This window comes from Heterodontus francisci, chromosome 17 (genome assembly GCF_036365525.1).
Source record: "Heterodontus francisci isolate sHetFra1 chromosome 17, sHetFra1.hap1, whole genome shotgun sequence".
Classification (NCBI taxonomy): domain Eukaryota; kingdom Metazoa; phylum Chordata; class Chondrichthyes; order Heterodontiformes; family Heterodontidae; genus Heterodontus; species Heterodontus francisci.
In genome coordinates, this window is record NC_090387.1 from 86,635,753 (window position 1) to 86,661,905 (window position 26,153).

At 44.8% G+C, this 26,153-nt stretch overlaps 1 protein-coding gene across 1 annotated transcript in view; it reads left to right on the forward strand.

The window, feature by feature from the left end:
• hydin (HYDIN axonemal central pair apparatus protein) overlaps positions 1-26,153 on the forward strand; it is a 1,234,740-nt gene that overhangs the window by 639,063 nt on the left and 569,524 nt on the right. Inside the window, exon 24 of the mRNA XM_068049816.1 lies at positions 279-592. Within this exon, the coding sequence (XP_067905917.1) occupies positions 279-592 (314 nt within the window). The remainder of the gene's footprint in view (positions 1-278; positions 593-26,153) is intronic.

Genomic DNA, 26,153 nt, shown 5'->3' on the forward strand with positions numbered 1-26,153 from the left:
ACTAATGAAGGATCACAGTAGAAGGTGCAGGGCTCTCTTTAAACATGTGTGTTGTATTATGTTGGCAATAACTGCAGCCCAGCAGTATCAATGTGCTGAAAGACCAGAATGTGTGAAGGATCTGTTGGGCCAAGCTGTTAATTCTGTGTGTAAACCTGCAAATTGCAGTGTTAGCTTGAATGTTTTGCACTGATAATGTTTTTGGACATTGCACAGTTGGGGTTGTTAACAATGCCTCTAATCTTTCTAAGTGTTCATGTCAACTTTTCTCCACACAGACAGTGAAGCTGGATGTCGGTGAGAACCTAGAGCTGTTAATCCGGTTTGATCCATCTTACAAGGATGACTTGTATACACGTGTAGTAGAGGAGGTTCTGACAGTCCAGTACTTGGAGCATCCACACATGGATTATGTGGTTTTGAGGGGAGAAGTGAACTTTCCAAACCTGCACTTTGAAACTACTGTGGTGGATTTTGGTTGTATCCTCAACGATACTGAGATGGTGCGCCATGTTTTGATGACCAATTGCAGCCCACTACCAGTAAAATATCGCTGGTCCTTCCTTTCGGGTGACTCAGTAAACTGGGGCAGGTAGGAAAGCCCATTGCTTGTCGAGTGCCAATTGTGATTTCTTTAAAAAAATTGGATTCTTTAGCAGTTAAGAAAGCTGACCATGAGACCCAGCTACAGGAACACATCAAAATGTTAAACGTGTGTAAAAAAAAAGCCGGGTTACCTAAGCAACTGCTTAACCCAACAATGGGTTGGCCAATAAATCACTGCTTGTGACAGCCATTGTGCAGATAGAGATGTCAGATGCTGCAGAGAAGGGGATGCATAAAGATTCAATTGTCTGTTGCCAGAGATGGCTAGCATTAGGCTGACCTATCGGCAGAGATGACAAAAGCAGATAAGTTTGAGTTGCTGAATGTTAATATTGCCCTTTTAAGATCTCTCATTGGTCTTTTGAGCTCTGGAATAACGTCACTGTGGGATGATATTTACGTATGCATTGATATCAGGTTTTAAATGACCATTGCCTACCCTGTAAAACTATCAGGAAAGTCTTTAAATCAACCCCTTCATTGGGCGAAGACTCATGTGGAGCACAGACCTGTTGGGTCGACTTTGCAATAATTATGAAGTAAGATGCTGTTTGTGTGTTAGCAAAGATCAATTCAGGACTGATATCAGAAAATTCTGCATATAGCAACTTGTGTTGTCTTTAACATGGAAAACAGCCAAACATTTAACAAAGTGGTACAGAAAAATCAATAGGACTCGATCAAGAAAGGAACACTCAATCATAGAGGGATAGTTTAAGAGGAATGACTGAAAGCTTGGTTGAAAAGATGGGTTTTGAGGAGGGGAGAGAAGTGCAGGGAGGAGGGGTTTAGAGAGAGAGTTCCAGGGATTAAGGCTGAGGTAATTGAAGGCTTTTCCACCAATGGACAAAAGGCTAAAGTTGGAGGGCCAACATGTTTACAAGACTGGTCGTGATTGCAGAAATAGGGCAGAATTTAACGTGGCTGTTGGGGGCGTAGAATCACATTGGAACCATCTGCCCAGAAATGCGGCGTTGTGTCGTCGGTTCCAGATTTTGTCAGCGGGAAGAAAGCATCATGGTGGCATTGATGCCCCAATGTGACATTTTAAATTGCTGCGCAGCTTTTTCAAATACGTTTAAAGTTAATTTTACCGATTTAATAATTGGCCCTCAATTGGCACTCACCTTCTTTCCGGATTACGACCGTTAAAACCTGATGGCACTGAGGCGGGAGGCCTCATTGCTGTGATGGGGAGGCAGCCCTGAGCATTGCAACATAGGGAAAGAGGGGGGTTTGGAGGCCACTGTCGGACTGTGTTGCTGGGTGTTCCGCAAGGGGGTTTGGGGTCTCGGGTGCTGTGCAAGTAGGATCAGTCTTGGGGGGGCTCTGCAAGGGGGTTCAGGGTGTTGAGGTCTGTGCAAGGGGGTTCGAGGTCTTGGGGGTTGTCCAAGGAGTTTCAGGGTCTTGGGGGCTGTACAAAGGGGTTGGGGCTGTCGGGGGTTCTGCAAGGGTTTCATGTGGGTTTGGGGGTCCTGTATTGGGTTGCCAAACTGCTGTGTGATATGTTAGGTTGCTAAAACTGCTGGAAGAGAGTGTGGTCCATCAGCAAGGTGGGGCTCAGGTCCATTAGGAATGCTGCCAAGAGAATTGTTAGGAACTTAGTTGCCGAGGCAGGGTGATTTCTACATCGCCAGTGATCTACCAAATCAAGAACTCCTCCACCTGTCCGTGCCATCTCCCTCCTTTTTTGGGCCCACTTCTCCTGTAAGAGGAAGGATGGAGATCGTGGAATTTGGCAGAGAGATCAACATGACAGTTCAGCTCGTGTCAGCCCCTCGGCCCCTACCGGGGGATCTGATAGATCTCATCCTGCCACATGCTGTCAGGGGAGTTAATGGCAGGGGTGAGTTATGAAGGGAGGTGGCCTGTGGCCCAGATGCAGCCATGCATCTGTCAAGTTGAGGTAATACCCTAGCCCCTCTGCCATCGCTGTGGTAGTGCCATCCTCTGCATATCGTGCACCCTCCCATGTAGTCACATGTAATCCCCAAAAAGGAGAGTGGCATGGAGCTCTCACCTTGACCGAATGCAGGTGGTCGTTGATGCTCTTTCGGCACTGCACCCAGTTTCGGTGGGTAACATCACGGCTGCTGACCTCCTCTGCGATCTCCACCCATGCTTGCTTGGTCAGGTGGGAGGACCTTTTCTTGCCATTGCTGGGGAAGAGAACCTCCCACCTTTCCCTTGCAGCCTGAAGAGGAGAATCTGCAAGGGGGCATCACTGAACCATGGGGCCACCCTTTGTCTTGCCTTGGCCATCCTTTGATATCTTCCTCGGGGTTTGTGGGGGGTGGGGGTTGGTGCGGTCTAGGAACCAGTCCCATGAGCTGCACAAAGCTGACAATGACTGTAAGGCAGGACTGAATGCTGGAAGGCTTTTAAATATGGCACCAGCACTTGCACCGGGGTCATCAGACACCATAATGACCAACTCGCCTCTCGCCCCCACCACGTGATTTGGGGGGGTGGGGGAGGCACATCTCCACTATGCAAAATGCCCACCGGCCATGTGATCACAGTGGGGCAGCTGCCCACCTGATGGATGGGATTGGCATCCATTTCTGGGCCAGCAATTCAGCCCATAGAGTGAGGTGAGGGATTTGAAGGTTTAAACAAGGATTTTTAACTTTATGTATTAGGGAGCTAGGAGCCAATATGGATTAGTGAGGATGGGATGCTGGGTGAGTGGGACTGAGAATGGAAGAGAGTAGGGAAAATGGAAAAGAATCTGCAAAGTGAGGAGTTTTTCAAAAAGAGTGCATAATGTGTGAAATGGACCTAAACGTAGCATCGTGGTGGCAGAAAAATGCTAGAACCATTGAGCAAACTGCTAATGGGATTGCAGGGAACTGTAGGGTATATCACAATGGGTCAAATGGGCTGAATGGCCTTCATCAACTGCATTTATCTTTAATGTCCAAGCTCAGGAAGGAGAAGTATTCAAAGATACCATTTGCATTATAGAGATGTCATTGCTGGTGATGTTCTGATGCAGAGCAATGAAGTTGATGTTGGACTTCTCCAAATACCAGGAATCTATTGTTTTTCCTCCCTTTCCCTGTTTTCTGAAGGTGGGCTATAATTTCACTGGTACCAAGTACCCACCAGTACCTAATCCAAATGGGTGTTCTCCAAGGCTGAGTTTGGAGAGCGAGCGTTATCAAGCTGTTCGACGATGGGAGAGAGGTGGATCTTAATACGCCTTAATATCCACCGATGCATGTGTCAGCAATCAGGACTGGGTATTAATAAAAAGATATAAAAACTGGAAATCTGAAACAAACACCAGAAAATGTTGAAATGTACAGCAGGTCAGTCAGCATCTGTGGTTAGAGAAATGGGTATAATACCCTTCCTTAGAAACCAGGGTGAGCTTCCCTTGCTCGAAGTTAGAAGTGCTGAAGCTAGTTACATGCTCCCATTGGGCTGGCAAGTATCAACTCTCTCTGGCTCAGCTACTCACTGGATAAACTCATTGAGCTATGAGAGGAAAGTAATATCCTGGGGATTCTTTAACAGTACCTGCCAAACCTGCGACCTCCATTACTTCAAAAACAAGGGCAACAGGTTCTTGTACTATCAGCTCCAAGATTCCCTCCAAGTCACATGCTGTTCAGATTTGGAAATACATTGCCGTCCACTGGGTCAAAATCATAGAACTCCTTATGAACAGCACTGTGGGATTGCCTTCACCACACAGACTGCAGTAGTTCAAGAAGAATGCCCACCGCCACCTTCTCAAGGGCAACTAGGGATGAGCAATAAATGCTGGCCTTGCCAGTGACACCCACCTCCCAAGAATAAATATTTAAAAAATAAATCTTTTTGCTTTACAAAGCTATTGCAGGCGTTGAATCTAAGTATGGGCCCTGTATTGGAACTTGCAACCACTCTGCCCGCCTCCATTCAGCGCCACATCTGTGATGACAAGTATCAATCTCATTAAAGCAATGATATGGCAACCGGCATATTTTTGGACTTCTTTCCAATTTTGGATGAATGAGCAACTTTAATTGAATATATTTTAGATCCTTGAACCACATTGTTGCTGAAGAGGTTGGTAGGCAAACCAGTTAAAGGCCTTTCCCTATGACGTTCTCTGACTCGATACGAGGAGGTAGAGGTGTGTCCTCTCAGTAGTCTTCCTTGCTTCTTCCACCATAACTGTGAGCATGACCCTTCCTTGATGCCTAATTAAAATAGAAAGCTTATTGTCTTGGGGCTGCAGACACAAACCCAGGGCTCCTACCACTTCATAAACGAGATATATGTTTTTATTTTCAGAAAGGTACCTGGTATCAAATTGGAAAATATTTTTGCATCAGATTACAGACTTGGCTTCCTCCTAATACTTTTTGTTTCTCCTGACATTGGGACAGTGTGCTGCTCTGATGACACTAGTATTGACTAACTCTGTACTGAAACAATATTGATTTCTGCAGTCTTTAAAGTGAATGCTGAACTTTATTCTCTTATGATTTTTCATTACTGAAGTATTGCTTGCCACTTCAGGAGTTTCTAGTGACAGGTCAACTAAACTCATTTCAGCATGTCTTTATGAATAGCAATGGAGCTTAGGAACAGCTAATGTGTCCTTCAAATATTTACCATTTTTAAAGGTTATAAATATCATAAGTTATGTGAATGTAAAAAGGCAGATATACTTTCATTTCTCAAACCTGATGTCATTTTACTTGTAGTTGGTATGAGGTATTACTTTGGTTTGAGTTACTGAAGAACATAAAGTTCAAATAATTTGGTTCACCAAGGCCACTCCATCTTCACTCCATTCAGGATGCTATTCTATTGTGGATCTCCTTCCAACAACACCTGTCCATGCCATGAAGAGGTGGAGTTCTCCCTTGGGAAGTCTGAACCAATGGGGAATAACCTTAAGTTAGAGCTAGACCATTCAACGTTAATATCAGGAAACATTTCTTCAGAGAAAGGATAGTGGAAATCTGGAACTCTCTGAAAAAAACTGTTGAGATTAGGTGAATTGAAAATTTCAAAACTGAAGTTGATAGATTTTTGTTAGGCAAGGAGATAAAGGATGACATCACCCAAGTGGGTAAATGGAGTTAAGGTACAGATTAGCCATGATCTAACTGAATGATGGAACAGGCGAGAGAGTCTGCATGACCTCCTTCTGATCATCTGCTCCTTTCTTCCCAGAAGAAAAGGTCTAGTAATGCGACTCTTCTTCTTTGGCCTGCTTATCTGGAGAGACAACGAGTAAGCGCCTGGAGGTGGTCAGTGGTGTGTGGAGCAGCGCCTGGAGTGGCTATAAAGGCCAATTCTAGAGTGACAGACTCTTACACAGTAATGCGACTAACATATCCATAAACCCTGAATCTCCTTTCATAACAAGTATCAATCCAACTTCAGTTAGAGGCATCTATTAACCCCAAATTGGCTCCCTTGTCTGGGGACTTGCACTACCTGCCCACTGTACTGTGAGGGAAGGGAGGTTTTTAATCTGTAACTCTGCTTAAGGCTTCTGAATTTTGTGGTTACCTCTACTCCTGTTCTTCTTGTCACAGTTTAAATAACCTGCTTATTTCAACCTTATACCAGTTTAATCTCTTGGCTTCAGTCTTCTTTTCTCCAGCAAAAATAAATTGAAACACTTAAGCCTTCCCTTTATAAGTTCAGGGTAGAATTCATGATCAGTGAACAGTCAGTATACTTCTGCCTAATTTCTCTCTCTGCACTATTTTAGTGCAGCCATTAAATAGCACAGAGAGAAACTTGGTAGGATTGCCTTAAACATTCAGATGAGAATAATGCTGATTATAATGTCTACTGTTTCATATCTCAAGACCTGCAATGATCCTGTACAATCTCTAAAGTTCATAACTCATAGGGGTAGATTTCAGGATTTAATGCTCCCGATACAAAGCTTCATGCAACAGGAGCACAGATCAGGAAGTCTGCCACAGAACTGGGGGGGGCGGGGGGGCATGGTTTCCCATCCATTCGCTTTAACGGATGGTAAGTCATGCAGGTGCACAGATCTATGTGCCTCACCTCCCGATATATGCTCTAGTTACACGATACTCTGCTAATTCATAAAACTAACCATGGTATGTTTTTACAATTCTTCCATATCCAAATTTCTTTAGTAGATACAAAAAGAAATTTATTACTTGCAGTATAAAGAATCAAAAATACCAAACAGCATAATTCAAGGTAGTGACTGATTCTGAGAAACTACTTTAGATGTATGTGATAACACATTCACACTGAGTCAGAATGTTTTGGATTCAAGCCCCACTTCAGAGAATTGAACACAAAATCTAGGTTGACACTCCACTGTACTGCACCATCAGACATGCAGTCTTCCGGATGTCAAATGAAGACCCTGTCTGCCCTCTCAGGTAGATGTAAAAGATCCCATGGCATTATATTGAAGAAGTGCCAGGGGAGTTAGCCCCAGTGTCACAGCCAATATTTAACCCTCGATCAACACCACTAAAACAGATTATCTGGTCATTGTTACATGTTTGTGGGGGCTTGCTGTGTGCAAATTGGCTGCTGCGTTTCTTACATTACAACAATGACGACACTTTAATGGCAGTTACTTAGCTGCAAAAGTCTTTCGGAACGTCCGGAGGTTGTAAAAGGCACCACATAAAATCAAATCTTTTTTTTCCTTCTGCTCAGACTATTTGTTATATTAAAATATTTAAATACCAAGGGACATGAGTTAAAATGAAGTTAGTAGTTAGAGGGAAGTGAGATGGAATGTTTTCAACCAGAGGCTGAGTGAGTTGTGTAATAAATTGCCTTGGTAGGTAATTGAGGCAGAGATTATAATTGGGTTCAAGAGGGGTCGCAATCAACTGCTGACCAGGGATAGACAGAGTTTTGGTCTCTCAGGGATATGGCGAGCAGACAGAAAAGTGGAGTTGAAGCCTATGATCAGCTATGATCATATTGAATGGCAGAGCAGGCTCGATGGGTCATGTGGTCTCCTCCTACTCCTATTTCTTGTATTCTTGTGACCTCCTTCTCTTCCTCCTATAATCTTCAGGCTTCTTTCATACTTTTCAAACTTCTGCATTCCTGACACTCCACTTAGGTTTCTTAGAAAAAGGAAGTGACATTTTGTTTCATTAACTTGGAATAGTATTAAAGGGCATCACTAAAGATTAGCATGCAAGCTAAAAGCGAGACTATCTCAATCTAATCTGTGATATTTACTAGGCAGACATATTGTTAGTCCTCAACCGTTTACAGGGAATCAGGAATGGTATGGGGGAGGGAGAAAACAGCTGAAGAACCTGGCAAGGCTGCGGACATGGATGCCCTGATCACCTTTACGGCAGGACCTGATTATCATTTTTGGATCTATTCCTTTCCTGGACTGTGAAGGAACATAGGAAATAGGAGCAGGAGTAGGTCACTGGCCCTTCAAGCCTGCTCCGCCATTCAACTAGATCACGGCTGATCTTCTACCTCAATGCCATTTGCCTGCACTGTCCCCATATCCCTTGAAGCCTTTAATATATAGAAATCTATCAATCTCTGTCTCGAATTTACTCAATGACTGTGCCTCATCATCCCTCTGGTGTAGAGAATTCCAAAGATTCACCACCCTCTGAGTGAAGAAATTCCTCCTTATCTCAGTCCTAAATGGCCTACCTCTTTTTCTGAGACTGTGTCCCCTGGTTCTAGATCCCTGCCTTCCCACACCCCTCCAGCCACTGGGAACATCCTTCCTGCATTTACCCTGTCGAGTCCTGTAAACATTTTGTATGCTTCAATGAGATCACCTCTAATTCCTCTAAACTCTAGAGAATATAGACCAAGTCTCCTCAATCTTCCATCATAGGACAATCCTGTTATCGCAGAGATCTGTCTAGTGAACCATCTTTGCATCTCCACTATGGCAAGTATATCCTTCCTTGGGTAAGGAGACCAAAACTGTACAAAATATTCTAGGTGTGGTCTCACCAAGGCTCTATACAATTGCAGCAAGACTTCTCTACTCCTGTCCTCAAATCCTCTTGCAATAAAGGCCAAAGTACCATTTGCTTTCCTAAATGCTTGCTGCACCTGCATGTTGGCTTTCAGTGACTTATGAACAAGGACACCCAGGTCTCTTTGGATGTCAACACTTCCAAATCTCTCACCATTTGAGAAATACTCTAAGTCTGTTTTTCCTACCAAAGTGGAAAGCTTCACATTTCCCCACATTATGGGTTGAATTTTACCAGCCCCTCAATGCTGTGTGTCGTGTAGGGGGGGCCTGCCTCGACCCCTGACGTCGAGAAGGGCCCGCCGCATATTACCGGCGATAGGGGGACCTCGGCGCGGCTGACCTTCATCTATATATTCAAATTAACATAAATTAGATTTAAATGAACCCACCTCCAGGTGGCGGCCGTTCCACACAGAATTTACGGCCGCCGATCGCACCTTGCGCGCCTTCTGAACTTCGTGCAGAGTTCCGAGGCAAGAACCTGGTGGGGAGGGGGGGGGCAATAAAATTTTCAGGGCGGGAGGGGTGGGGAAGCGGAGAAAACAATTTTTATTGGCTGTGGGTTTGAGGGTCAAAGGGACCAAATTTCAGGGGGGAATGTTTGGAAGATCAAAACAAGTTTATTATGGGGAGAGAGGGAGATAGATTTGTATATAAGTTACCCATTGTGGGGTGGGAGACGGAAGTTAGCGTGCAAATAAAATTTTGTTATTTCCCGGAGGCCGGGACCTTTAAATATTGAAATATTACAGAAGGGCTTGAATCCCTTTAAAAATGGTGGGATAGCGCTGGACGCTGTTGCCGAGGACACAGCAGCCCACCCCCTATATCATCAGGGGCGGCTGATCCGCCCCCTCTATTTAAATCATCCCCCACGCGTAATAGCGCAGGGACTGTGTGGCGGCACTTCCATGTCAGATGGCTGCTGAGTTTGGAGAGCGGCCCTATATTTCATCTGCCATGTTATTGTCCACTCACTTAGCCTGTCCAAATCCCCTTGAAGCCTCTTTTCATTCTCCTCACAATTCACATTCCCACCTAGTTTTGCGTCATCAGAAAAATTGAAAATATTACATTTGGTCCCCACATCCAAGTCATTGATATAGATTATGAATAGCTGTGGCCCAAGCACTGATCTTTGTGCTGCCCCACTATTCAAAACCTGCCAACCTGAGAATGACCTATTTATTCTTGCTCTCTATTTTTTGCCTGTTAACAAATTCGCACTCCATGCTAGTATATTGCTCTCAATCCCATGTGCTCTAACTTTGCTTACTAGCCTCCTGTGTGGGACCTTATCGAAAGCCTTCTGAAAATCCAAATACAGCACATCCACTGGTTCCCCCTTATCTATTCTGCTGGTTACATCCTCAACAAATTCTAACAGATTTGTCAAATATGGTTTCCCTTCATCAATCTATGTGGCCTCTGCCCAGTCTTGCCATTATTTTCTAATGTGTCCAGTTATCCTTTATAATAGATCCCAGCAATTTTCCTACTACTGATGTGAGACTAACAGATTTGTAGTTCCCTGTTTTCTCTCTACCTCCTTTCTTAATTAGTTGGGTTACATTTGCTACCTTCTAATCTGCAGGAACCATTCCAGAATCTATAGAATTTTGGAAGATGCCCACTAACGCATCCACTATCTCTAAGCCACCTTTTTCAACACTGTGGGATGTAGATCATCAAGTCAAGGGGATAGATCAACTTTCAATTCTTCATTCGCTCGTCCCTTGGTTCTCTAATATGTCAGGAAAGTTTTTTGTATCTGCCGCTGTGAAGACAAACACAAAGTATTTGCTTAGTTTCTCTGTCATTTCTTTATTTCCCATTATAAATTCTCCTGTCTCTGCCTGTAGTGGGCCCACTTTTGTTTTCACTAATCCTTTCCATTTTTATGTTTCTTGCTAGTTTACTTGCATATTCTGTATTCTTTCTTTATCAGTTTCTTGGTGAGGCAAGAGATAACAAAGGAGAAGGTGCAGATAGGACAAGGTCACAGAATAGCTGACCAGGAGGTCGTGGAGCAAAGGCAAACAATATGCTAATGGTGTGTTGAAAGACAAAGCATTAGTACAGATAGGGTGTTAACAGACTGAAAATTGAACAGCCGCAAGTACAAACATGCATGACGGGCCCCCCATTTTACTTTTATTTTTAGTTATTTTTTTCTTCTTCCTTTTTAAAATTTTTTTTGTGTTTATTTTATTTTATTTCATCTTAGTTTGTTCAGTTTGCTTACCCACTTTTTTTTTCATGTTTTTACTTGCGGCTGTTCAATTTTCAGTCCGTTAACACCCTATCTGTACTAATACTTTGTCTTTCAACACACCATTAACATATTGTTGGCCTTTGCTCCATGACCTTCTGGTCAGCTATTCTGTGACCTTGCCCTATTTACACCTCCTTTGTTATCTCTTGTCCCACCCCTGCTTTACTTGCTTATAACTTTTTACATTTCTAATATTTGCTAGTTCTGAAGAAGGGTCACTGACCTGAAACACTAAATCTAAATTAGCCTGTTCTCTAGTTCATTTCTCAACATACTGTTCTAGAAAACCATCTCATATAAATTCCAGGAATTTGTCCTCCACAGCATTAGTGCTAATTGTTTACCTAGCCGATATGTAGATTGAAGAACCCCATGATTACTATATTACCCTTAGATAGCTGCAGAGATAGTGCATGCGCTAGCTATGCTTTTTCAAAATTCCTTAGATTTGGGAACGGTACCATCAGATTGGAAGTTGGCAAATGTTACACTGCTTTTCAAGAAAGGAGGTAGAGAGAAAACAGGGGACTATAGGCCAGCTAGCCTAACATCAGCCATTGGGAAAATGCTGGATGCTATTATTAAGGAAGTCTTAGCAATGCACTTAAAAAATCGCAGTATGATTAGAACAAGTCAACATACTTTTACTAAAGGGAAATCCTCTTTGACAAATTTATTAGAGTTTTTTGAGGATGTAACTAGTAGGGTAGATAATGGGGAACCAGTAGATGTAGTATACTTGGATTTCCAAAACGCATTCGATAAGATGCCACACAAAACATTAATAGGCAAGATAAGGGCTCATGGAGTTGGTGTAATATATTAGCATGGATAGATGATTGGTTAATGTATAGGAAGCAACAAGTGGGCATAAATGGGGCATTTTCAAGTTGGCAAGCAGTGAATAGTGGAGTGCTGCAAGGATCAGTGCTGGGGCCTCAGCTATTTAAGAATAGAAAAGCAGAATATTTTTTAAAAGGTGTGAAACTTGTAAGCGTTGATGTTCAAAGAGGCTTGGTTGTGCTTGTACAAGGAACGCAGAAAGTTAACTTGCAAGTATAGCAAGCAATGAGGAAAGTAAATGGCATGTTGGCCTTTATTGAAAGAGGATTGGAATACAGGAATAAAGAAGTATTGCTACAATTGTACAGGGTTTTGGTGAGACCACATCTGGAATACTGTGTGCAGTTTTGGTCTCCACATTTAAGAAAGGATATACTTGCATTGGAGGTGGTGCAGTGAAGGTTCACTAGATTGATCCCTGGGATGAGGGAGTTGTCCTATGATGAGAGACTTAAGTAAATTGGGCCTGTGTTCTCTGGAATTTAGAAGAACGAGAGATGATCTCATTGAAACTTAGAAGTTTCTAAAGGGGCTGTATAGGATAGACACTGAGAGATTATTTTCGCTGGTCAGAGAATCTAAAACACAGGAGTACAGTCTCAGGATAAGGGGCTGATCATTTAGGATAAAGATGAGGAGAAATTACATCACTCAAAGGGTTGTGAATCTTTGGAATTCTCTACCCCAGAGGGTTATGGATGCTCCATCATTAAATACATTTAAGGCTGGGATAGAGATATTTTTGGTTTCTCAGGGAATCAAGGGGTATGGTGAGCAATCGGGAAAGTGGAATTGAATCCTAAGATCAGCTATAATTGTTTTGAATGGCGGAGCAGGCTCGATGGGCCAGATGGTCTACTCCTGTTCCTATTTCTTGTGTTCTTGTTACATGCACCTCTATTTTCTGGATTTATAATGTGCCCTACATTACCACTACTGTTTGGTGGCCTATAAACAGCTCCTACCAGTGTTTACTGCCCCTTGCTGTTTCTTAGCTCCACCCAAACTGATTCCACATCTTGATCTTCTGTTCTAAGATCCTCTCTCACTAATGTACTGACCTCATCCTTTAATAACAGTGCTGTCCCACCTCCTTTTCCTTTTTACCTATCCTTCCTAAATGTTGAATACCCTTGAACATTCAGTTGCCAGCCTTGGTCACCCTGAAGCTATGTCTCTGTTGTGACAATTATATCATTTCTGTTTACTTCCATTTGTCCTGTCAGTTCATCTACCTTGTGAATGCTATGTGCATTCACATAGAGTGCCTTTAATTCTGTCTTTTTATTATTTTTGCAATCTAGCCTTATCTGCTGGTGCACTCTTAAATTTGTATGATCTGTCCTTTCCTGCCACACTCAGATTATCAATTCCCTTATTGCTACCTTGCCCTCTTGCTTTCTCCTCTCTCTTTAATTTATCACATCATTCTCTCACTTGCTCCCTCACCCCCCATTATTTAGAGGGTGGGGGAAGATCAGTGTTTGGGATTTGGGTGGGGGTGCGGATGGGTGCGGGCAGGGTGTTAAAGTGAGGACATTGCATGGGGGAAGAAAGGACATCACGCAGAGGAAGGGAGGACATTGTGGCATGGGGAAAGAGAAGGCATTGTGACAGGGGAATGAGGACATTGTGGCGGGGGAAGGGAGGATTTGCACTATGGGAGCAGATTTAAAAATGGCAGCAAGTGCGTACCTAGTGGGTTGAGGGCGTGTTTTGTTTATTTGATGATTTAATCCCCCCAAGCCTCTCCTGTCTGTCATTTGCTGTGTGGGCCGGGGGCAGGGGGGGTTTGGGGGGTGGTGGCGGTGGGGTGGTGTGGAGGGGTGGGTGCGGTTAATGTCGAGGCCAGAATGTTAGTACTATTGACTGTGAACACTCAATATCAGAGAAAGAACATTTATTTTTGTATTTGTATTTACAAACATAAATCCAACTGATGCTTCGGCAGACAGCTTACACTTTCTTTGCTGAATCTGTTCCTTCTGTTGAGTTTTCTTCCCATTCCTGTTCAATAAATAAAAAGGAATTGACTTCCAAAATTGCTCTCTCAATTTAATCAAAAGGTTTGTCTTTAGACTTTTCTAGTTCTTTTAGATTAAAAGAAAGTAATCCATGGAGTAAATAATCCACTAAGTGAAAGCCACATTTTACATCAATATTTCAATGTAAAAATTAAAAGCAACTCAAAATAATTAACTCAGAAAAGCTTCTAGTTACTGACTCTTCATGTTGATTTGTTTCAATTTGATCAGAAATTAAATTAAAAGCAGTTAGACAGCTGCTTAATTGTAATATCCCGCAGGAACATAGGAGCAGGAGTAGCCATTCAGCCCATTGAACCTGCTCCACATGGCTGATCATCTACCTGAACGCCATTTTCCCGCACTATCCCCATATCCCTTGATATCATTATCCTATATATTCCTAATATCCCTAGCTCTGTGGAAATGTAATCGACTTAGGTTTTTGCCAGATGCAATAGGGTTCAGATGTGGATGGCTTGTGGGAGTTTAATGGAAAAAACTCAGTTAATTTGAAACTTCCTTCTATTAATCTGTCATCCCTCACACCTTTTCTATTGAGCTAAAGCTCTGGTTAGTCCGCAACTAGAATAATGCGTCCAGTTCTGGTCACCACACTTTAGAAGGATGTGTTGGTCCTTGAGAGGGTGCAGAGATTTACCAGAATGGTTCTAGGGATGAGGGATTTTAGCTACAAGGGGCGTGTTTTTTCAGTACCGCCAGGAATGTAGGAGGGTGGACACTGCCACCGGTGAGTTTCATCAGGACGGGGGAGTCAGGCCCCAGCAACCCAACCAATTCTGCAATGAGGCTAATTAAACTAGTTAAGGAGCTCATTGAGGATTTGTTGAGTGCCAGTTTGGGAGTTTGGTGGGGCCACACATGTTGCAGGCAGGGCCAGGGCAGGACAGGTGCCTGGAGCCTGCAACACTGCGGGTAGCCAGTCAAGGCAACACAATGATATCAGGTGGGCCCACAAAGGGAGCATGGCTGAGGGGGCACTGCCATTGATTGTGCACTGGTTGCAGGGACAGTGGTCTGTATGCATTTGGGCAGTGCAGGGAGTCGTCACCCTCATGGCTCTCAGTGGCATAAGAGAAGGTGGGTAAGGCTTTAAGACATGAGTGAGAATCCAGCTGAATGCAAGGAAGGCAACATCTGGCAATGGGAGCGTGACTCTCAGATTTTGGGTCTAGTGGCAATGAGACATCCTCAGCCGCAGAGGCAGAGCCCCTGGCAGGAGGAGCGCAATGGAGAGGGACGAGTGGCAGGAAGAAAACGAAAGCCATACTTTCAGCAGAGGATCTGCCGCAGATGATGGAGCTATCTGGACACATTGGAGAACAAGTGCTGCAGGAAACTACGGCTCTCCAGGCAGATGACCACAGAGATTTGTACCCTTGTCATGGAAAACCTCACAACTCACAGGACTGGTCACCATTCCCTGCCAGTAGCTGTCAAAGCCTCTGTGGCTTTGAACTTCTTCGCCTCTGGCTCCTTCCAAGGATCGGCAGCGGAACTTGGTGGTGTCTCGTAATGAGCTGCACATTATTGCAACCTCCAGGTCACTGATGCCCTCTTTACGAGAGCTGGGCAGTACATTCAATTCAGACAGCAGTTCAGAGAAGGTTTACTAGACTAATACCTGGGATGGGCAGGTTGTCTTATGAGGAAAGGTTGGTCAGCCTAGGCTTGTATCCACTGGAGTTTAAAAGAGGAAGAGGCAACTTGATTGAAACATATAAGATTCTGAGGAGTCTTGACAGGGTGGATGTGGAAAGGATGTTTCCTCCTGTGGGAGAATCTAGAACTAGGGGTCACTGTTTAAAAATAAGGGGTCGCCCATTTAAGACAGAGGTGAGAATTTTTTTCCTCTCAGAGGGTCGTGAGTCTTTGGAATTCTCTTCCTCAAAAGACAGTGGAAGCAGAGTCTTTGAAAATTTTTAAGGCAGAGGTAGATAGATTCTTGATAAGCAAGGGGGTGAAAGGTTATCAGGGGTAGGCGGGAATGTGGTGTTGAGGTTACAATCAGATCGGCCATGATCTTACCGCATGGTGGAGCAGGCTCGAAGGGCCGAGTGGCCTACTCCTGCTCCTAATTGTATGTTCGTTTGTTGTTAATTTCATCCCCCCAAACTCTGTAGATAGATTCTAGGGAATAAGGGTTCCCCTGGAAGAGATCGCTACTCACTCTTTATGAGATCCCCAGACAGAGCCACAGAGGTGCTACAACCAAAGCCATCAGCTCACAAGGACCACTGTTGAGCAGGCCATCGGGCTTCTGAAGATGTGGTTCCGGTGCCTGGGCCAGTTGGGTGGCGCCCTGAAGTGCACTCCTGCAAGGGTCTCCTCCGTAATATGACCGTGCAGAAAGGCATGAACCTTGAAGAGTGTGAGGCCCTGGCATGACACAGCTCATTGGGGGGAAGAGGAGGAGGAAGATGCAGAACACAGAGGCATCCTGTCTACACAGAGAGTTGGCCAGAGTTGGCACAGGACTCAAGGGACTTGCCTGGATGCCATCAACATCAGGGATCATCTGATTCAGGTATGTTTCAGCTGAGCCCTTCTAACCCGGGAGGACGGCATTGTCCAGAACTCACTTTGAGCTGCCGATGGGAACACTTCCATTGAAAACACAGCCTGGAATAGATCAACTCTTACTGCGAATGAATATCCATATCTGTCTATAGATTTCATTGTCCCCCTTCAAGTACCCTTGCTTCCCTCCACCACCTTTTCCCTCTTTTCCAGTGTCGCCATTAAAGAATGGAAGCTCACACGTCTGGCGTTATGTGTCAATATTTACATTGTGTTGAATAAGAGAAAAAGTGCACATTTGCAGACAAAATACACACCACTGAATCACCTAGTGCTCTGTCCGATGCAGTGGCCTCCACTCGGCCACTTCTATCCAGTGCTGCCCTTTGGCCACAAGTGAGTGGGGGCAGCCCGCTTGTTTGCCTTTGCTTGCAGCTAAGATACACATGCCGCTCGTCCTCATTGTAGAGGTGCCATTGAGTGCACCTCCAGTGGCTGCTGCACCAGCGTCAGTGCAGCCTCTGTCACTGGGCCCTGCTGCATAGAGGGCCCCTCAGTCAGAGGGACCAAGGAGGCTGATGATGATGATGGCAGCTCATGAGGGATAGAGCTCTTACCCTTCTTGGTCAATGCCTCAGCCCTTGGATGGTGTCCAGTTTGCTGGAAGGGAGCACCAATTGGGGTGCAAATGACATCCACTCCAAACATACCTGCGCCATCAGGGCCACTGAACGGTCAATGCTACAGACTGTGGCATGCATTCTGTACATTTCAGTGCAGTGCTCCTGAATCCACGCAGAGTGCTGCTGCTTGTGGCTCTCCATGAGATTGGCTGATCTGTCAAGGAAGGAGCTCATACGCTCAAAGCCCTGAGCCATGGTGGTGCACATGAGCTGAATGGACTCCTCCATTCTCAGATCCTGAGCCCGCACTGCCTCAAGGAGCTCTGACATGTGGGAACACATCTGTTGCTGCTAGTCTAAGCAGAGGTTCCTTTCTTGTGACTCCAGATGCCCTGCATCTGTGCCCAGCTCCGCAAAGCTGTGTCTGTTCTCCATCCTCCGAGGGGGACTGCCCATAGCTGCCTTTGCCTCCGTCTCACCAGTGACGTGCTCTTCGCCCACTGCCACCCTATCTAATCATGCACGAAGACCCACCAATGTGTGGGCGAATCACCGATGTTGATGGAGGGTGCACATGTAAGATGTGATGGGCTTACTCTGATGTCTCTAGTTCCAGCGCTTGCCCCAGTGCCAGCACATAAATGTGTCATTTCCCCTCCATGTCAGGACCTGCGGGAGACACAAGAAGAGCCTTGGAGATCTGAAGTCTCTGCACTGCTGTTGTTTCCCAATACAGTTGAGTCTTTGGCCTGCTGTCAGATGTGTAGGAATGTACTCTACTTCTTATTATACAATATCTTTTCACCCTCTCCACCAGGAATGCCCATCTCGCCTTCCCCGATTTGGTCCTGCATGCCACCCTTGCGAGTTCCATGACTCCCTCCTCCATGGCAGTGGTGATGGGAAGGATGGGGCACTCCTCCTCCCGCCTGCACTATTTCTCAGGCATTATGAGCCTTTTTCTCCTGCAAGAACAAATGAGAGAGAGAAAAGGCACTGCGAATGCCAGCAGTTCATTGACATATTGACACATTGATATGTATCAGTACTAGCAAGTCCTCTACAGTGTTCTGTCTCTGAGCTTTCTTAGGGGCCAGTAGGTATCCTGGGCACACAATCCTCCCATGTCCAGGATCAGCATGCACTCTCAGGCTCCTCAGCTGAAGGTTGAATACCCAGTGGCCTGCCATCAGGGTCTGGCGTATTCACTCATCTTGCCAGAGCAAAGAAGATAATTGAACTTTTCTGGCACTGGATGTAGTTTCTCCTGACCACATTTCATCTACTAATGTTCTCAGGAACCTCAATCCATGCCTGCTTGGTTTGGGGAGGTGGTCTTCTCTTGCCATCCTCCGGAACAAGGACCTCCCTCCTCTCCCTCATTGCCTCAAGGAGGACCTCGATGTCAGTATTGATGATGCAAGGGGCAGACCTGACACAGGTGCCAGCCCTCTGATTTACCTCTTCCATCACTATGGCATCCATTCCTTCTGTCAAACAGGAGCCACAGTGTAATTGTGGTTTTAACGCAGGCCTATGCTTGCATCGTCTGGCCTCCATTCCCACCCCTGCGACCACTAATTGGCCATCCAATACGCCCTGCAGCCAATTAGTAGCTCGCCTCTGTAAAAATCGGGGCTTGTGACTGCTTCCCTCTGCACCACACCCTCCCAACCCCTGAGGTGGGATCGGGACTCTAAAGCTGTCCCGATGTCTGTGTCCTGACCCTGGAAGGAAAATCAGGTCCAAAGTGAGGTTGGAGAAGCTGGGATTGCTTTTTTTGGAACAAAGGAGATTGTGGGGAGATTTGATAGCGGTGTCCAAGATTACGACAGGTTTAGATAACATAGACAAATAAAAGCTGTTCCCATTAGCTGACGGTACAAGGACTAGGGGACACAAATCAAGTTTTTGGGCAAGAGATGCAGGGGGATGTGAGGAAGAACTTTTTTGCGCAGCGAGTGATAATGACCTGGAACACGTTGCCTATGAGGAGAGATGATCAATGATTTCAAAAAGAAATTAAATGAATACTTGAAGGATATGGTACAGAGCAGGGGGAATGGACTGACTGGATTGCTCTACAGGGAGCTGACATGGACTCGATAGGCCAAATGGCCCCCTACTGCACCATTATGACTCTATGAACTAGCTTGGGTACCTTCAAATTTTCAGTTTGTTACCTCTCCTCATTACTCAGTACTAGGAGTCCTCAAACAACACCATCAAAACCACATTAATTGTTCATATGTTTCATTTCTGTGTGTGGAATTTTGTGCAAAACACCTGCCCTATTTGTGTACATAAGAAGTCACTGAATTGAAAATTAACTCCAGAAACTGCTGCCCTATCCAAACACGGGGTCCTACTCATCCATCACCCCTGTGCTCACTGCCCTACATTGGCTCCCCCTCCAGCAACACTTCAATTTTAATATTCTCATTCTTGTGTTCAAATTCCTCCATGGCCTTACCCCTCTCTATCTCTGTAACTTCCTGCAGCCCTTCGATATCTCAGCGTTCCTTCAATTCTGTCAGTTCTGGCCTCTTGTGCATCATTGATTTTCACTGCTCCATCTTGCACGTGTCTGCAGATGCCTTTGCCCTAAACTCTGGAATTCCCTCCCTGTCCACATCTCTTCCCCTCTTTCCTCCTTTAAGACACTCCTTAAAACCTATATCTTTGACCAAGCTTTTGATCATCTGTCTTAATAGCTCCCATGTGGCGTAGTGTCAAATTTTGTTTGATAATGCTTCAGTGAAGCCCCTTGGGATGTTAAAGGTGCTATATAAATAGAAGTTGCTGTTGTTAACACTTCAGTGCTGTACTGAGGGAATGGTGCCCTGACAGAGGTAGCGTATGCCTCCTCAGGTAGCCATAAAAGATCTTGTGGCACTATTTCAAAAAGCAGGTGAGTACTCCCTGGCCAATATTTATTCTTCAATCAGCACCACGAAAATAGATTGTCTCGTCATTATCAAATTGCTTGTCAGGAAAGCTTACTGTGTAAAAATGGGCAGCTGCGTTTCCTACTTTGAACAGTCACTTATACTTTCTTTTCTCATTACACAGTCTTGGAAATCCTCAAACAACACCATCAAAAGCAGATTCAGATGAGTTTCATTGATGTGTGAGAATCTTGCAGCTTCCCTGTACATAACAAAAGTCACTGCACTTCAAAGTAATTTCTTATATTAGAAATGCTTCAGGTCTTTCTGACATGCATGTTAAAAGCAATGATGAAAGCTTTTCTTTTAGTGATTAAATACCGTTGAAACTACCTTTTATCTGATTTAAGGCGATCAGTGCTAACTTAATCCAATGCGCAGAGTTTGAGATTGAGGGGAAGGCTTTCCTGGGTGTGTGCCCAGGGGTAATGAATTACATGTGCACAGCAAATATTGAGAAACTAGGGGGTGTGTGCCATGCACACCTATTTAGGAATGTGTTTCATTTCCAATATGCACTATGCTGACATCATCCAGTGCTCCTGAGCACAAATACAGGAAAATCTCCTCATTGTCTAAAATTCTTTAGTGTTTAACCCTTTTGAATTGAACATTATTGTAGCATATAAACTGCAAGGAGCCCCTGATTTACAATGTTTAATTAAGTCATATAGTAGTTGCTTGGTTGTACAGAACTTGAGTGTTGCTGAAAAAGAGACATGCTGTCAAAGCTTTTTGTCTTGCACTCATCATGACAGATGCAAGAATGCCAAATTTCAAAGGGAGCAAAAATTTATACTGTATGAGAAAAGGGTGCTAATTATTGGGTTCTGATTGTTTGGCAAGTGGACGGATTGGTTGAGGGGCCGCCAGGGAGGATGGACCAGGGAACGATTGTCCCCCATGCTTTGTTTAAATCAAAAAAGGCATGACGACTGGACATGTTCCTTTTGTCTGCAGAGGACAGGTCTCTGTGTATGAATATATGTAGCTTCTAGCAAGCATAAGTGAGCCACATTGCGAGCCTGACTAAGGATCTTAAATTGGCTGTTAGGTTAATTCTTAGCACACTCAGGAGTGTTTACTAAGTGCTGTCTAATCGCGGAATCACATCTAGCATTTGACATTGCGTTCTGAGTTTTGCAAGTACGGGCTGGTTGAGTACAGTCAATACTCTGCATGTTGTGAACAGCCAAAGGGACATGCTGTTTGATATGATCCACCAATCGTTGAGACATACAGCCTACGTACCTGGCATCGTACCGGCACTGGAAATTATATTCTGCATTACTCATCTGTGTGGTAGGCAGAACATCTTTTTGGCTTGATGGCAGCATCCTGTTAGTGAAAATACCACCTGTGTTGCTACTGCATAGTAGCAGTGTGCAATGGATAGCTCCACCTGTTCCTCAATTTTTTCATATGCTTTACTCTTCCAGGGTAGATTTGAGGAAGACTGTGCACTTTTCAGGTCTGAAAGTGACGGCCTTAGGCCCATTCATGAGTATGCATGATGCACAGTGACCAAAGATCTGATTGGGGGCAGTGATTATCCCGTAGTGTCCAGTCTACCTCAAATTACCCTGAAAGGGTAAGGTATCTCAAAAATTTGAGCGACAGGTGAAGCTAGCCGTTTCACACTGCTATACAGTAGCAACTCAAGTGGCATTTTCCATTAACAGGGTGCTGCCATCAAGACAAAAAGACATTCTGCTCACCACGTAAGTAAGTAATGTGGTATATGAATTCCAGTGCCAGGTGCGTAGGCCGTATAAAGCAACGACTGACGGATCCAATCGAACAGGGCATCCCTTCGGCTATTTGCAATAGGTCAGTATGTCACCATCCCATGGAAACTAATATTGAACCTGGGACAGGGACACAATAAAAATGTCAGCAAATTAACAACAACATTCGCATCACAAAAGTGCAAGGCAATGACCATCTCCAACAAGAGAGAATCTAACCAGCTCCCCTTGACATTCAATGGCATTACCATCGCTGAATCCCCCACTATCAACACCCTGAAGGTTACCATTTTCCAGAAACTGAACTGGAGCAGTCAAATAAATACTGTGGCTACAAGAGCAGGTCAGAGGCTGGGAATTCTGCGGTGACTAACCCACCTCCTTACTCCCCAAAGTCTGTCCATCATCTACAAGGCACAAGTCAGGAGTGTGATGGAATACTCTCCACTTGCCTGGATGGGTGCAGCTCCAACAACACTCAGGAGGCTCGACATCATCTCGGACAAAGCCGCCCGCTTGATCGGCATCCCATCCACCACCTTAAACATTCACTCCTTCCACCACTGGCGTGCAGTGGCAGCAGTGTTTACAATGTACAAGATGCACTGGTGCAACTCACCATGGTTCCTTCGACAGCACCTTCCAAACCCACGACCTCTTCCACTTAGAAGGACAAGGGCAGCAGACTCATGGGAACACCACCATTGGCAAGTTCCCCTCCAAGCCATACACTGTCGTTGAATCAAAATCCTGAAACTCCCTCCCTAACAGCTCTGTGGGTGTACCTACCCCACATGGACTGCAGCAGTTCAAGAAGCCAGCTCACCGCCACCTTCTCAACGGCAGTTAGAGATGGTCAATAAACGCTGGCCTTGCCAGTGACGCCCACATCACATGAAGTGAATTTTTAAAAAAAATGTAGAGGAGTTAATGCTAACAAAGCATTTGTCTATTTACAGTACTTCTAAAATTCCTCCCTTGTGTATAAGTTACAAGCAGTGTCTCTTACCTGTTTATCCTTTTTAAAGGTGGTTGAGTATTGCTCGTGATAAATTATATAGCCTTGGACATTCAAAATGATATATCACTTTTATTCATTCTACTTCTTATGTAATGTACAGTAAAAGCTAGTATGAGAGCAGCATAGGGGTTTGGCAGAGGGAGTTTTGCACCAGGGAACAACTTCTGATAGAGCAGCACCTTCTGCCCACTGCAGCAGAGTGTGGCAGCTGTCTTGGTAAAGGAGCACCAAAAGCGGGACTGAACTGTCCAGGAAGACAGAGGACTAAGAAGCCCTGAGAGTTAACCCTGTGCAGTGGGTGTATCACATCAGAATGATCTTTATTCAAAAGAAATGTGGACTTGGAGAATCAGGGCTGGAGGGCCTCTGTCATTTGGATAGAAAGCATTTGCGAACAGTCCACCATCCGTACTCCATTAATAGTGACAGTACGCATTGCCCCTGCCCTCAACTTCTATTCCAGAGTCCTTCCAGTCACCACAGGGCTACAGCACAGAAGGAGGCTATTTGGTCTATTGTGTCCATGCCAGCTCTCTGCAAAAGCAGTTCAGCTAGTCCCATGCCCCAGCCCTTTCCCATAGCCCTGCAAATTTTCTCTCTTTAGGTGCTTATCTAATTCCCTTTTGAAGCCACAATTGAATCTGCCTCCATCACACTCTAGATACTGATCAGCTAAGTCAGAACTTCCTGTTCTGTATGGCTGGCTGCCACAGCACAGGTTGTATTTACTCAATAACTGCATGTACACAGGAGAATAGATTGACTTTCTGAAATAGAAGCATTTTGTATATAAAATGGGTGTGGTAGGATTCCAGTTGAGAGATTAGATAACCATATAGTTAATAGTTTAAAGTGACAAAGTCCTGTCGGCCATGCTGCACCTGCACCCAGATTCCTGATAGGTGGGCAAAGCTGTGTGATGGAAGCATGAATTGTAAAGTGTATCTGCGTCTTACACTGACAAGCCTCAAATTAGACAACAGATTGTTTTTAATGTGTGTCAAAGGCTGCAGACAGGTTGAGGAAGATGCAGAACTAATGTTTATCACAGTCACAGTCACAGTGACCTTGATGAGGGCAGTTTCAGTACTCTGGTGCAGGTGGAAATCTGATTGGAGGGATTTAAACATGGAATTGCGGGAAAGATGGGCAGGGATTTGAGAGGCAACAGCACACTCAAGGACTTTGGAGAAGAAAGGGAGGTTAGAGATGGGATGAATAGTTTGCAAGAACAGAGAGGTCAAGAGTGGGTTTTTGAGAAGAGGAGTGATGGGATTTGAAGGGGAGGGGGACAGAACCTGAGGAAAGAAAACCATCAACAGCATCAGCCAACATATGGGCCAGGAAGGCTAGCTGGGTTGGTAGTTTGGTCAGAATGTATTCAGGTGGGAATAGAACTGAGGGAGCAGGAGGTGGGTCTCATGAACAAGTTGAGCTTAGAGAGGACATGATGAGAGATTGGAAAGAAACGAGAGAAACATTTGAGTTCAGGGCTAGGGCAGTGGGGTCCTGAAGGGAAACTTTGGCCAGTGTGCTAGGAGATGGGAGGGAAGCAGCAGAGGCAGCTGATCCGATGGTCTTAAGCTTTGTGACAAGTCCATGAGCTCCTCACAGTTTTTGTTGGAGGTGAGAGTGGAGGAAACAGGGGAGAGAGGTTTAAGAAGATGGTTTGCAGTGGAGAAGAGAAGCCAGTGGTGAGGGGATTATCTTTACATTTCACAATGATCCTGGGTGGTGAGGGGATTATCTTTACATTTTACAATGATCCTGGGTGGTGAGGGGATTATCTTTACATTTCACAATGATCCTGGGTGGTGAGGGGATTATCTTTACATTTCACAATGATTCTGAGTGGTAAGGGGATTATCCAGCTCAAGGTAAGTGGAGGAAACAGCACCAATACAGTTATCAATGTACCAGAAAAAGAGATGAGGGAGGGGGCCTGAGTAGGACTGGAATGAGAAATGTTCCACATATCCCACAAAAAGGTAGGCTTAGCTAGGACCCATGTGGGTACACATAGCAACAGCTTTTATTTGGAGGAAGTGAGTGGAGTTCAAGGAGACGTTCTTCGATGTAAGAACAAGTTCAGGCAGGCAGAGAAGGGTAGTTTTGGATGGAGACTGATTAGGCCTCCATTTAAGGAAGGAGTCCTCAGGGCATCCCGATAGGGGATGGAAGTGTATTGAGATTGGACATCCATGGTGAAGAGGAGACGGTTAGGACCAGGAATTTGGAAACTGTTAAACAGACAGAGGAAGAGTCACAGATTTAGGTGGGAAGAGACTGGGCAAGGGGAGATAAAATAGTATTGAGATAGGAAGAAATCAGTTCAGTGGGGCAGGAACAGGCTGAAAAAAATAGGTCTACCAGGGCAGTCCTGTTTGTGGATCTTGGGAAGGAGGTAGAAGCAGGGTCTTTGGGGTTGGGGTTATGAGGTGGGAGGAAGTGGAAACCATTACTCTCTCACCTGAGTTGCTCCCCCTGGTATGGCCCTAATCTCTGCTCCCTTAAGTCCAAAGGATGCAGACTTGAATGTCTATGACGGAAAACCGACTTAACAATGCATTGCCAGATCTGGCTGGACTATATAAAGCACCTTCCGGTTCTGCTGTCCTCTGGCAAACTGCTCTGTATTCCAGGATCATTGTGAAATGTAAAATAACCACCTTCACCACCTAGGATCATTGTGAAATGTAAAGATCCCCAGAGGAGATGAGGTCAATGGTGATAGATAATCCACTGGCAGAGTCCACAGCTTCAGCGCTGGGAGCGGTGATTGGTACAAGAAAAAGGTTGGCAAGGCAGTATGATGGGACAGTTGAAGTTGTTGCTCATAAGGATGGGCCCTTCGGAGGTTGCCAAGAGAGCTACAGGGGGAAGCTGTAGCCATATCTAAGAGGGAGCAAGGCCTAGGGCAACGACAGAAGAGTAGGAAAGTTGAGGAGTGCTGAAAGGAGAGAAAATAGAAATGATAGACTAGGGTCCAGAGCAGTAGTGAAACAGGGAACTGAAGCTACACAGGCGTGGTTACATAGCAAGATTAAGATAGATATGTCCCGGTAATAAGTGGAGAATAAAGGGGAGACAATCGACGGGAGTCCAGAGTTAAAGTCAGAGGTCCCATGATCAGACAGACAATGTTGATGTAGGTAGGAAGGAGTCAACGACAAATTGATGTCCAAGTTTGGAAACAGGTATAGATGGTGAGTGAATCCAGAAGCTGTCTGATGGAGGTGTTAAATGGAAACAAGGAGCCAGGAAGAATGCAGAAAAGATCACTGGGCAGAAAATCAATCTCAGTTCCAGATATTGAGCTAAGCAAATCCAAGAGCTTGATGACACAGCAGCTCAAGTCAGCAACCAGTATGTTTCCAGCCATTTCAACTCTGAAACAATGCTGGGATCAGAGATCACAGAGAGCTTCAGTGGTGAAAAGAGAAGGTTTTGGATTGCCAGGAGTTGGGATGGAAATGGGGGTGGGGCAACAGCTTGATCAAAATGAATTTAGAGTTTGGCAGTTTTCCCTGATTT